This window comes from Bombus pyrosoma, linkage group LG16 (assembly GCF_014825855.1).
Source record: "Bombus pyrosoma isolate SC7728 linkage group LG16, ASM1482585v1, whole genome shotgun sequence".
Lineage (NCBI taxonomy): Eukaryota > Metazoa > Arthropoda > Insecta > Hymenoptera > Apidae > Bombus > Bombus pyrosoma.
In genome coordinates this window covers 7,983,489-7,996,564 of record NC_057785.1, presented here as the reverse complement: position 1 = coordinate 7,996,564, position 13,076 = coordinate 7,983,489, and the positions used below count along the sequence as shown (strand labels likewise).

The 13,076-nt window shown below is 31.8% G+C and overlaps 3 protein-coding genes across 5 annotated transcripts; 1 reads left to right on the top strand and 2 right to left on the bottom strand.

The window, feature by feature from the left end:
- The first annotated feature begins 1 nt into the window (after position 1).
- On the top strand, positions 2 to 11,626 carry LOC122576690 (protein RCC2 homolog). Its single transcript, XM_043747350.1, has 10 exons — positions 2 to 138; positions 243 to 350; positions 491 to 560; positions 1,210 to 1,431; positions 1,507 to 1,608; positions 2,000 to 2,356; positions 7,573 to 7,787; positions 8,656 to 8,896; positions 9,156 to 10,003; positions 10,095 to 11,626. The coding sequence occupies exons 2-10, from the start codon at positions 348 to 350 to the stop codon at positions 10,263 to 10,265; spliced, it is 2,229 nt and encodes a 742-aa protein (XP_043603285.1). The 5' UTR covers positions 2 to 138; positions 243 to 347; the 3' UTR covers positions 10,266 to 11,626.
- Positions 2,868 to 6,747, bottom strand: LOC122576583 (AN1-type zinc finger protein 2A). Of its 3 annotated transcripts, none has more exons than XM_043747092.1 (3): positions 6,319 to 6,747; positions 5,046 to 5,357; positions 2,868 to 4,920 (listed from the first exon to the last, which is right to left on the bottom strand). In XM_043747092.1, exons 2-3 carry the CDS (start codon positions 5,339 to 5,341, stop codon positions 4,590 to 4,592), a joined length of 627 nt encoding a protein of 208 aa, XP_043603027.1. In that variant the 5' UTR covers positions 5,342 to 5,357; positions 6,319 to 6,747; the 3' UTR covers positions 2,868 to 4,589. The 3 variants fall into 3 exon arrangements, with proteins under 3 accessions (XP_043603027.1, XP_043603028.1, XP_043603029.1); XM_043747093.1 differs by having other exon boundaries at positions 6,611 to 6,712; XM_043747094.1 differs by lacking the exon at positions 6,319 to 6,747 and adding an exon at positions 5,585 to 6,172.
- LOC122576581 lies at positions 11,436 to 13,063 on the bottom strand. The gene is made up of 5 exons (XM_043747086.1): positions 12,608 to 13,063; positions 12,333 to 12,544; positions 12,080 to 12,266; positions 11,657 to 11,935; positions 11,436 to 11,574 (listed from the first exon to the last, which is right to left on the bottom strand). The coding sequence occupies exons 1-4, from the start codon at positions 13,061 to 13,063 to the stop codon at positions 11,708 to 11,710; spliced, it is 1,083 nt and encodes a 360-aa protein (XP_043603021.1). The 3' UTR covers positions 11,436 to 11,574; positions 11,657 to 11,707.
- Positions 13,064 to 13,076: the final 13 nt, after the last annotated feature.

Genomic DNA, 13,076 nt, shown 5'->3' with positions numbered 1-13,076 from the left:
CATATAATAAATTTGTTCTATTATAGATATTTCAGGAATGATAGTAAATTATGAGAAGGATATGAAATTTGAATATTAAGGAAACATAATTAATTTTTGTCTTGTTATTGTGATATATTACGGTTTATACATTATATGGTAATTATTGAAAGTGTGCATATACCTTTCGTTGTATTTAATTATATATTTTTTGTAAATGTCATGTAATATAAATAGTATTTATCTAACAGCATTTATTTCAGTAAAATTTAACCGGTTAAGTGCAGAATTATTCTTCAGAATTATCTATTGCAACATTATTTATGCTACATATAGGAGATAAATACTATGGAAAATGAATCGAGTATATGGTATATGGTATATTTATGTTCACCGGCTTCGCTAAATATAGCATGAGTGTAGTGTCAGTATATCGAGAGTCTTTGTAAAATTGAGATTTTTTTTTGCAAATTCTATTACCTTTAGTTTGCAGAACTTCTGTTTATTTTAGATATCCAATATGTTAAAAAGAAGACTTCAAGCACTCGGATATTTAGAATGGGACAAAGTTAATATAAATGGTTCGTACATTTTAACATCTGCATCAACAAGGAATTTTAACATATTGATACTTATCACTAGTAAAATCTAAAATTTTCGAAATCATGTTCGTTGAACGAGTTAGATCGAGAAGAATGTTTGTTTTTCTCGAATATTTTAGAATTTGTTTAATAATTGCATAATTGTAAAATTTGACTTTGACTTTAAATTAATCTTGTTCTAATGAATAAATTCATTTCAGGATAAGTTACAGAAATTTAAATAAGAATATTTCACATTCTTTTAGTATTTTTACGGCAGGCAAATACCTGGATTATTTTATTGTTAACGTTAAAAAATTATATTGTTATAGGTTATAATGACCGGTATAATTTATCCTATTGGAATAGTTATTATAATTATGTCTAACATAGAGATTTAAAATTGCATAATATATTATATTTAAATATCTTGTGATAAGGAAATATTATATTAGTTTTTAAAAAACATTTCGACGGCTGTAACCTACGAAAGTCTAATTTCTCTGTCATTGAATCGCTTTTACATGTTTAATATGTAATTCCTGGTAAAGAATTCATTCAATCAGTAATTATTTTCGTTTAGATTAATTATATTTCTTTATGAGGTTTTATTTATTTTTGTAATATCAGTGTTATTAAAATGTTGCAGATCCACAACATTTTCGTAAGGTAACATTATGGTTAGAGGAGCAAAAGATACGTCAGTATAGTATACAAGATCGAAAGGAGCTACGCGATATAAAAAGTGAAAGTTGGCCTAAAACTTTTGCCAAATACTGCAAGGATGTTAAATGTCCAATTTCAAGTAACAATGTGGATCAACTTGTATGGCTAATTGGACTCGCTATTTGGTTGGAGGCAGAGAATAATAGTAAATATTTATTCATGAATGAAGTCGAAGATTTAAATAGAAATTTCTTACATAATCATTGATTATAATTTTCAGCTGAGCAGTATTCGAAAAATGTAAAAGAAATGAAATTGAAAATGAAACAGGAAGCGCTGGTGCCGCATCTTAAGTCCACAAATCCACTTGACAACTTAGACTGTGAGTATATATAATATAGTTATCTTTTACCAACTTGTATATTTGTTTATTTTTAAACAATATCTTGCATTTTAGTTGTTTTGCTATTTTGCGCCTTTAACAGTAATAAAAATGATAAAACATCTGTATACAAATGTTATAAAGTATTTTGATGAAATATATGTTATATTTTATAGCCTTCCACTTAATTCATTAATATCTTTTACGTTGTTAAAGTACAAAGTAATTACATTTTTGAGTTTTCTATTTTATTCTTTGATGTTGCTTATATGTTTTGACAAATACGCAGATAAACTTCCAAATTATGCTTCACTTCGATAATATGAAAGTTGTTAATATTAATGTTCCTACTTTTATAAACATGCTATCTTCAACGTTTCATGGTCACTAGTTGAGAGTAATGAATTTAAAAATGGGATCTATTCTGTGGCGAAACTGCTCCGAATTCCGCAACATCCGAATCATTTGGTCACGTTGAAAGCTTGCAGTAAACTAGTACAAAGAAGATTAAATTCCGAATGCTTAAGGAATCCAAATTCCAAAATTATTCGGGGCAAACCCTTTCCTATCATGAATTGTGATCCTGGTTTCCAACTGAAGAAGACTGCAGTGGAGAATGCAGCTAAAATCCTTGCTCTTCTTTATATTCAAGATATTAGGAATCTGCAAACAAGAATTAATGAAGTGATTGTTCGCGTGCAGAGTGTCACAGCTAATCCTAAGACGGATACCAAGTTAGGAAAAGTTGGTAAATAAGGAATTATTTATTCTGCCAATAAGGCCATCTGTTATATTACTTTATGGCTTGTCTCGGATATGATAAAAATATTAAACGAAATCTCGAGAAGTTTTGAAAAAAATACATTATTTATTTATCTTAAAATCAAGAGTATAGTCGAGAAATGGTAATTATTTATTAAAATAGTCACGAAAGTTAGTTTCGTTTAAACATGTACTCTATAGGATACCCTCTATAGGATACTTTACAGAAAATCGAAATACTTGAATTGTTTTGTTACATAGCCTTATGTATATCTTGTCATCATAGTGATATTATCTAATTGGTATAAATAAAAATCAAATCAGTATGATAGGAAGGCAATCATAACAAAGTATATTACGTTTTGTTGCAAAAAAGTGTTAATTCACTCAGCTCAAATGTAAATCTAATTGAAGATTAGTAACAAGTGAAGTGTAAACATTTTGGTTTTATATACTTGTATAAGTGAATAGTTTACTTTATTAAGAAAAACCTAAGATTCAGGTATTTTGACAATATTTATTAAGTAGGAAATTATTATAATCTTCGAATAATTCTTAAATGTATATATATATTTATAAAACTGATTAATAAAGTATTTCAATATCAATCGCTATCTTTGTGTTCTCTTTTCTGATACAGTTGATTTTCTTCTAGGATGGAGTACAATATTCAGATGTAAAGATAGAATTAAAAATATAGATAGTAAGTTGCATATTTTACATTTTGCTAATAAATATGCAAGTATCTAAATTGTCTTAAATTATTTTTAAGGATACAAATGCAAATTGTATTTGTACGTGATGAAAGATAAAAGGTGTTTATATTCAAGAAATGCAATTGTCTTTAAATTATTAAAGCAGATAAAAATACAAATATTTGAATAATAGAAATATTGTTTTTTATGTGTTTAAAAATCGTGCCAAATTGAATATACATTTTAACAAAAATTAAGCTCGTCTACTAAGGCACCATTCTATTGCATTTGTAACTTCATTGTCTGCAATACTTGTTGCACAACATCTCTATTTCACTTGTAACTTCTTTGTTTGCAAGCTTTGTAAAACAAGGATGCATTTATTGTGATAGCATCTGTTGCACATTCTGAACATGCCTCCGTCGAATGACTAATACGGTTTGCAGACAAAGAAGTTACAAAGCAATAAGGTATTAGTCAATCTGACACAAAGAAATAGAGGACGTGCAAACCGCAGTGAATGCACACGACACTCATAGTCACATAATATATTCATTTTATACATATATCAACAAGAAGAAAGTAATATTAACAATAATAATGAAGAATTTTTTTTTTTTTTTTTTTTTTTTTTTTTAGTAGATTTAGCCGGATCTGGATGTACTAAGAAGATATAAGCAATTGGTGCAAAGTTTAAAGATGGAATTAATATAAATAAAAGCTTATTAGCATTAGGATATATCATATTTCAATCAGAGAATTCCACAACATATGTTGATTATAAAGACAATAAGCTCACAAGATTGTTACAGGATTCTCTTGATGGTGATTCTCAATAATGCTAATTATTACAAGTCCATAGATGACAATTCACATGAAATAAGGAACCGTGAATCAGGCACTGAAAGTCTCGATATTAGACCAATTACATAAATTAAGATAGGGGAATTAAAAATTTCCTTAGATGAAGAAATGATGTAAAGGGGATGAAAATTACTGGACTTCAGATTTCTTTAGATTTACATAATATTAAGGCACTCTTCTTTGAGGCTGCCCTTTAATATTCTTTCTAAAATCACGCATATTCGGCAGGTAATGTTGCTAATGATTATTCAGATCGCTATAAGATTAAAACAATCTTATTATAATATAAATATTGTGCAATGTTGAGTTTTGTAATTAATTAATATCATATGTATATATATATATATATTTTATATATTATATATATATATATTTTACATTTGTACAAAAGGTATAACTGTTATAGTCCATGTACCTATGAATTGAAATGATCTATGAATAAACCTTAAAAGTTTATCTTCTTTAAATATTGATATAGAAAGTTCAATGGTTAAGTTATACGTTAAGCTGAATTATATGGAAATTTATAGTCACTAGATTGTTTTTACCGCAAGAAAATCTCTGAAAGATATAACAATTTCTCTATATTTATGCAGCTGAAGAACATATCTTAAAGCGATTGCAAAAATTTGCATAGAATTAAGATTAAATTGTATGGAATTACGAGAGTCTACACCTATCTCTATTTCCAGAAGGTACAGCCTCGAGCGTTTGTTTAGCAGTATTTGCCTCTTGCATCGAAGCTTGGAGAGCTCTCGCGAGAGCTTCGTCTTCGCTCATACTGCCTTGATAATTCTTGAGTATTTCGCCATTTCTCCTATTTACTGTCATATTATTTTCTAGGGCGTCGAGCCGTTTTCTCCGTATCATCTCCTCCTGGCCTATACACGCGTGATCCGTTGGATGCCTGTGCTTTAAACAGAAATTCTTGCCGCAATCGGAACAACGCACTTGGACTATTTCTTTAATTTTACAACCTTTTGAGGAGCATCTAGAATGAAAAAAATTTATTTAAAAATCAGTTGACTGCTTTTTACAACAATTACAAGATTATTCAAAATCATCACCTTTGAAACAACATAAAATTTTATCTAAACAAAATTTTGTCTATTTTACCTATTAGAAAAAATTTTCTGGCTAGGTTTTCTCAAATCTGATTGACATTCGTCATCAATATGCTGCCCAACTGCAATATCTGGAGGGTCACCACGTTTTATAGGGACCGGAGCATTACAAAGTGGACATACTGGTACTTGAATATCTTTTTTATAAGCGCTTGGGCAGCTATGGTTATTGTATGATATGTGTTCAGAACAAAATATTGCAGAACATGCATCACATTTAAGAGGTAAGAAGTCCAATCGATTGCAGCTGTTCTCTGAACAATGCTCTCCTAGGTTTGGGAACTCCATATTTTACGAAGTATACCTGCAATGAAAATTATATCACAGTTTATAATATATGTAGGCTAAGGAGCGAATGGAAAACGGTGTTCTCACAGTACGAACACAAGTGATCGATCGCGTTTGAAATTAAAGTACAATGTAATCAAAATTAAAAGTACATATATATTAATTAACACGATCGCCTACAACACCCGGCATCGCGACCCACTTACGTTCTCGTCGTTGAAAATTAAACACGATCAAACTTACCGCGCGCAACTTTTGACTTTCGGTTTTTCTTGTTCGACAATTCAATTCTTAATTCTACGTGTCGGTCCGTTTTGGACCGGCTTACATACCGGCCGATCGGCGCGACGGTTACGCATTCAGACTCCGGGCATTAACCGTCATTGCCGACGAGCCGGTTCCCATTTTATTATCTTTTTCGACGGTAACAATTCGGCAATAATTTTCACCTTCGACTCGCCGCTGTTCGTACCGACGCACATATACATACACATACAGATACGCATACACATACATCCGCTTTCTGCATTCACGCATACATTTTTAAACATGTAATTTTATAAATAAATTTCAAAAAATAACATAACATATCTGTGAAATTAAATAATGAATACAAAAGCAGCGATGGTGGATGCAATTAAGTAATTTAATATTGAAAATATCATTGAAGATGTTACGTTCGTATTACAAAGCGAAGTTGAAAAATTGTCTGCAAAAAATGATAGGAAATTCCTGCATTTCGATTTATTTTTCCATAAAAAATCAACCATCTCTTGATTGTACTATACTTACTGTGTCGCCCTATATAAATAAATTATAACCTCTACAACTATATACACTGCGCCTAACCTTTAAACTTTAAAAAGTTAATAAATAAAGCACTACGTATATATAAACAACTGGTTAATATAATGAAATGTATAAAGAAATGTAATAATAATAAAAATAATATAATATAATTTTGTGCAAACTCATACCTCAAGTTACGTTCCAAATAAATAGGTTACAATTCCTTTGATGTATTTAAAGTTAATTAACGTTTTATATTTAATATATGTATGTATATATATATATATATCACAGTAAAATAAATGCCACTTTAAATAATTAAATCTTTTATCACAATATTCAAAGTTTTCGGAATTGAAAGGAAAACTTATATTTCGAGGAAGAGCATAATATTCTTAAATGTAAAATTGAGGGCGTAGATACTTTCTCAAACTGACTGACTTTTCAGATTTGAAACGGTTATAAAGAATCCAAACTTACGAAACGGACGGAATAATCGCGTCACTCAAAGAATAACGCGAATTAAGCATGACGTTGCTTTCAAGCGACTCGGACATGATGTCTCGATTAGTACTGATCAGATATTACAATTTATAAACAAATTTGACGACAATTCGAATCCTCAATTGATCTAAATTAACAATCTTTCGTCTTATTTCCTATATGTAACTGTTAATGAACAAATTAATTATTCTATTACCCAAAATTTTAATTCGCTCTTATATTAATTTCTCAACTATTCGAATATAAGAATATAATTCTCACGAAATTTAAAGATACAAAAATGCATACATGTAAAATACTATAAACCAAGTCTATTCCTCGATCACGAAGTCAAAATTAAATAAATACACACATGCTGTATGCAAAAATAAATGTGTAAAATATCCAGGATAGAGTGTTTATTAAGGTAGATGAAACGGATATTCATTTAAATTCTATTTGTTTAGATACGTTCATAAAAATATAAGAATATGTAGAAGCCCGTAGTCTATCGATCATTAAACATGATCAAGGTCAAACAAATCAATGAATTAATTAACAGTCACAAATTAGCTGGCACGTGCTAGCACGATAATAAAACATTTTTAATTGTATGAGGAAAATAAAGATTTTCGAGTGCATTTAATTTCTATTGTGCACGCGAGATTTAAATTTTCGCGCGATTCGAAAATGATCGTTCGGTTCCCGCGTTCCGTGTGCTTGAAACGAGTGGACCACGGAGCGCGCTCTCAGCGATTTACAATCATAAACTTGAGTTTGCTTTGTACTTATCACTGGAGCATGGTTTTATTATGATTTTTGAGCGCCAGGTGGCCGCGTTTTTGTTGTCCGTTTGTCGAACAGTACAGGCCTCAGCGCCATTACATCGATTAATGTCATTGTATTGCGCGTCCCGCGATAACTAATTTTCCCAGAGACGGATTAAATTCGAAATAAAGGAGATTCGGCCGATATGTCGACTAAACGTAAAAATCCGGCGACGAAGAAGGGCCGCGCGAAATCAAGGAAGGTTGAATATGACGAGGAGGACATCTCGAGCGAGCACGACTCGGACGTTGATGACGCTGAGACCGGCTCGAATGCCGACGGTGAGGACGCTGCCGAAGATGATCTTGCCGATGTCTCCAGTATTCCGGAATTGCCACCGCCCGAGGTGAAATTATTTTCATCGTTTTCATATACTTATTTGTCCCAGGCAGACAGGATATTGGTGTCTGAATGAGTGAGAAAGCGACATTGGCATTTCGACGCTGATAAGCCTCACAGCCATACATTCAATGAAAAAGAATTCATTTCATAAGAGGAAAGTACATAGGCTGATGATTGTCTGTACCATCAGATTTTTAAAGAATTGGAAAATTTGGAAGCCCATGCAAAACTGTGCGTTTAGAGTTCTTCGTCTATAACATTTTAATTTATAAAACACCAATTGTGTACACTTAACATTGCTGCATTTAGCACTGAGACTACTGGGAAAGCGCTGTCTATCATGAAAAGATTACCTGATGTTTCATCAACATTGCAGTTAGTTTCATGAAGAAATTAGGGACAAATCAATGTAAAGTGTAACGGTACATAGTGTAACAATGTTAAGTGTGATAATCCAGGCTGTGAAAACAGCATTAATCGTATTTATTTGATGCCTTTGTCGTGAACATAATGTGACAAAAGCAGAATTTGGAGGTTTAAATGTAGATCATTGAAAATAAGATTGGTAGCCTTCGAAACATAATTGTTAATTATAAATGTCAAATGGCTGCTATTATCTTTTTATTATGGAGATAAGCATGATACAGTTTGGTAAGGGTTTCTTCTATTCACTACTGCTCAAAGATACCTGAACATTCTGTTCATTTTCCGCGAGATGTATCTTAATTATAAAATTATAGATAAAATCAAACTACAATGATTTTATTCTTTATAATGATCATAGCTTACGTATAATTGGCGTTTATAATCGTTGTACTTTGTATTTTGTTATCTGACAAACTCTTTATCCTCAGATTCTTTAATTATTTTAGGGAGGATGGGGTAAGCCTGGAACATTATTAATGTGTGGTCTGACAAACTGGGACATGGCAGGACGTAAAGCTCCACCGAAAGGCGTGAAAGTTAATGTAGGGCGTAGTTTGTGGACCCCACATACTTTCAAAAATTTAAATGGCGCTAGAGTCAGATTAGTTGCTTCTGGCCCGGCTGCCTCTCATAGTATTATTGTTACTGAGGATAATAGATGCTTAGCTTTTGGTAGAAATGATAAAGGTAAATGAACGAAAGGTAAACAAAACTTATCTTATGATTAAGTATTACTATGTAAGTAAATGTGATTCACATAAATTGAAAGTTTGCAAGATTTGTTTAGTCGTATCATTTCTGTTGGTACTGGACTAACAAATTTCTTATCTGATACTAATTTCATGAGAATATAATTTCCCACTTCTACACACATACGCACACATTTTATTTATCATTTATAAATAGATCGTTCAGAAACTTTTGTGACATTTTGAAACTTTTGCAGGTCAGTTAGGTGTTGGTGATACGAAACGTCGGGATGAACCTACGGAAGTCACGGCATTAAAAGGTCATACAGTTATAGGAGCATCTTGCGGCCGCAATCATACTTTATTTTTAACAAGTCGCGGCATCGTATTTGCCGCTGGAGACAATAAACTAGGTCAATGCGGCGTTGGGAAATCCGATGCCTGCATTGTCTCTGCCACTAAAGTAAAGTATTCTGGGCCGCCAATAGTGAAAGTGGGTTGTGGTGCAGATTTTTCGATGATACTAGACATTAAAGGTGGTCTACACTCGTTCGGAAGCCCAGAGTATGGAGCATTGGGCCACAACACAGATGGGAAATATTTTATAACGAATACGAAGATGGCGTTTCATTTTGAGAAAGTGCCTAAGAGAATCGTTTTATACATTGAAAGAGCAAAGGATGGCCATGTTACGCCGTTAGATCGTGTTGAAATCACGGACTTCAGTTGTGGGCACTATCATACCGTTGCAATTGATAGCAAAAATCGTGCATTTTCCTGGGGATTCGGAGGTATCGGTCGTTTGGGCCACAACGAGCAACGAGATGAACTAGTGCCCCGTTTAATTAAATTCTTGGAGCCGCCTACTCGTGGTGTCAGGGCTATATATTGTGGCAGTACTTATAGCATTGCCATCAATGTGCACGGATCAGCCTTGATGTTCGGACAAACGAAACGCACCGGAGAAGCAAATATGTACCCCAAACCGATCCAGGATTTGTCTGGTTGGGAAATTAGATGCGTCGGATGTTCTCAGACTAGCGTAGTAGTCGCGGCGGATGATTCGGTTATCGCTTGGGGTGCTAGTCCTACTTTCGGTGAATTGGTAAATAATTGTATAACGAATAAATCCTTTAACACAGAGATCTTTAGCAGACTTTTAAACTAAACTCCTCTTCTTCGATGAATAATTACAGGGTTTCGGTGAAATGCGTAAGTCCTCGACTACCCCGATGGAAGTGAAAGCGTTGGAAGGTTTGTACATTACTGCTGTTACCTGTGGTCTCTCTCATACGCTTATGATTTGTCGAGACGAATCCGAAGAAGAGAAGACTAAAATTAACAAACTTCAAGTATATACCGTTTAAATCGGATAATTTACATTTTAATTACTCATAAAGTAAACGCTAATCGAACTGCCACGTCGGGCAACATTGGGAAATTTTTTCTATACTCACTCATCGCAATCATTATTACATTTAAGGAAAAGGAGAAAAAAAGAAAACCGAATTGTAACAAAAAAGCATTATTACCTTTGATTAAGCCAAGTTGTTCTAAAAAACTTGAAGGAAGGATTGAAAGATCTGTGAACAATTTATTAATAGACTGCGAAAAACGTCCATACAAAATATAGACTTAACTGTTACTCTCTACTTTGTACTTCCACTTTTACTTAATAATATGAAGAAAAGTTTATCATAATAGGGAACCCCATTCTGTTAGTAGCTCAGGATATAGACCAAACATATAGATAACAAAAATATATTTTGATACTTTGCTATTTTATTGAAGTACTCCCTCGTTCTCTCTCACTCTCGCTTTCTCTATCTCTTTAACAAGAATGGAAATAGTTGATGCTTATGAAAAAGAGTGCTGGAAACTGAGAAAAAGACACGTTATGGAATTCAACAAACACTGCCTTTACTTTTATTACTCATTTTAATGTATTTACAATACAAATAGTCTACTATATCATTGATTCATTGCAGTAGTACCTGAATCATTAAATCTGCAGAAATCATTCTTATATTCTATGTACAGGGACATTCTAAATGCGATTATACAGAGAAGGAACGCGGATTTTATGCTTTAATTGACTTGTTATTATGATAAACATATAGAGAGTGTTTCATAAACTCATTCATTTTTATGTTCACAAGCATGAAACCTATTTTATCTAGCGACGAACAAGAGCAATGCTTTTTCAAAAAACCAGCATTGTTTATCATACATTTTAAACTAATAATTGTTTAACAGTTATACTCAACAAAGAAAATTTCAAAAGTAAGAAAAAAGATATATATTGTTAATTACTGTACCATATAGGGTAATCACGAAAGAGGATCTTGTAATAAAATAAAAACATGCGATTCTTTTGGACATTATATGTTATAAAAACTCATGTATACGTATTATAATTAAGGCTATTTACTATCATTAGTGAATATAATCGAAATTTTATATATAATTTTATTTTAGAACTGCTAATAACGTAATATAAAAATCCATACAAATGTAACATAATGTCGTATGTTTAAGAAGGACTGTAATTAGATTCACTGCCACAATGTATTTGGAGTCTCTTTTGTATTGCGACGAAATGAATTTAATACTTACTCATTCCATTCTGTTCCATGTAACACATTCATGGGATTACACTGCACCATTTCAATTAATCTTGGAACAAATGTACAAGGCAAATTACAAAATAAACGAGTTTTTTAAAGAATTTTTTCTAAACAGTCTTTTAAATATCTACCTTTTATAGGCATTTTTATTAGTTGTTAAAATGCCCCAAATAAGATAATAATCAGGCATCGTCATCTTCGTCTGATACATTGATTTTACATGAACTGCACATATCAGGAAATTCACAACTTCCTAATTTTCTAATTGGTCTCCATACACATTTCCAACATTGTTTTTCAATACGATATAACTCTTGATGACTTTTACGAACATTACAAGGTATATTTCTTATTATAGCCTTTTGATTCAGAGTTTTAATTAATCCCTCTTTTTCTAAATGTTTTTTATCCTAGTTTAAGAATATTAATGCTTTATGTTTATATATATATATATATATATATGTACATGATATTATATACATTGTACTAATTATTTCTAATGAAATAAAGGAGCTATTTTTCAAGCATTGAAAATTATTGTAAATAATACTGACAATAAGTTTATGATCCATTTTTATAGTAGATAATGCAATTAATTGCTGATGCTTGTCTTTCTCCGTTTGAGAAATGTTGTTATAAGTCCATTGCAATAATTTATATCCTATGAAATGTACTGGATCTGATGGATTGTATTCTAAAGTTTTAGCCACCGCCCATGATAATGGTACCATGATATTTTGTCTATTATAGGAAATTAGAGAATGAAAATAAAACAATATTTCTTAATATCAAACAATTATCATTTACCTTAAGTAATCATTTTGTTGTGCTGTTAATTCATGTACTGTTTCATTTTTTGCTAAAATGTGACATTGACAAGCATATTGTTGGTAACAATCCGATCGGCTAGCAAAACTGAAACTGCCTTTAGAGCTATTTGTCCTGCAACTCTCTTGTGTTATTTCTAGACAGCTACAGGTTGGTTCCAATATAGTTAAACTGCATTCACATATTAATTCCTGCAGAAAATATTAACACAACAGGTATGGTATATAGAACAAGTTAAGCAATTGTATTCAAACCTCCGTAATTGAAAATTTTGTTTCCATTTCATCAAGTCCTAAATCAATTAACATTTCCTCAGTTTCTTCATCGATTCCATGTTGTTCTACTAATTGTATGACATCTTCTTCTATTCCAATGTGTTTCAAAAATTCAATTATTTTAGATGATGCAAAGTTAAAGGGAGATTGCCAATTTAAAATACCAGGAACATCAATGCCACTTAAAATTAAATGACGAAGAATAATTGGAGTTTGAAGTACTACTCCATATATGATAATATTCCAACAATTTATCTCGCTTAAACCTGTAGGCCTTAAATTTAAAATCAGCCCGTCGTTAAATTTATTGAACCACATTTCTTTGAACTCCAAATTATGTGGTTCTATATCAAATTCTCTAAAATAAAGAAGTTCGCAATAGCTAAGACCGATGAGGCCCAGTTTCATTGCTTTTATGATGCTGTATATGGGCATACCTAAATATGGA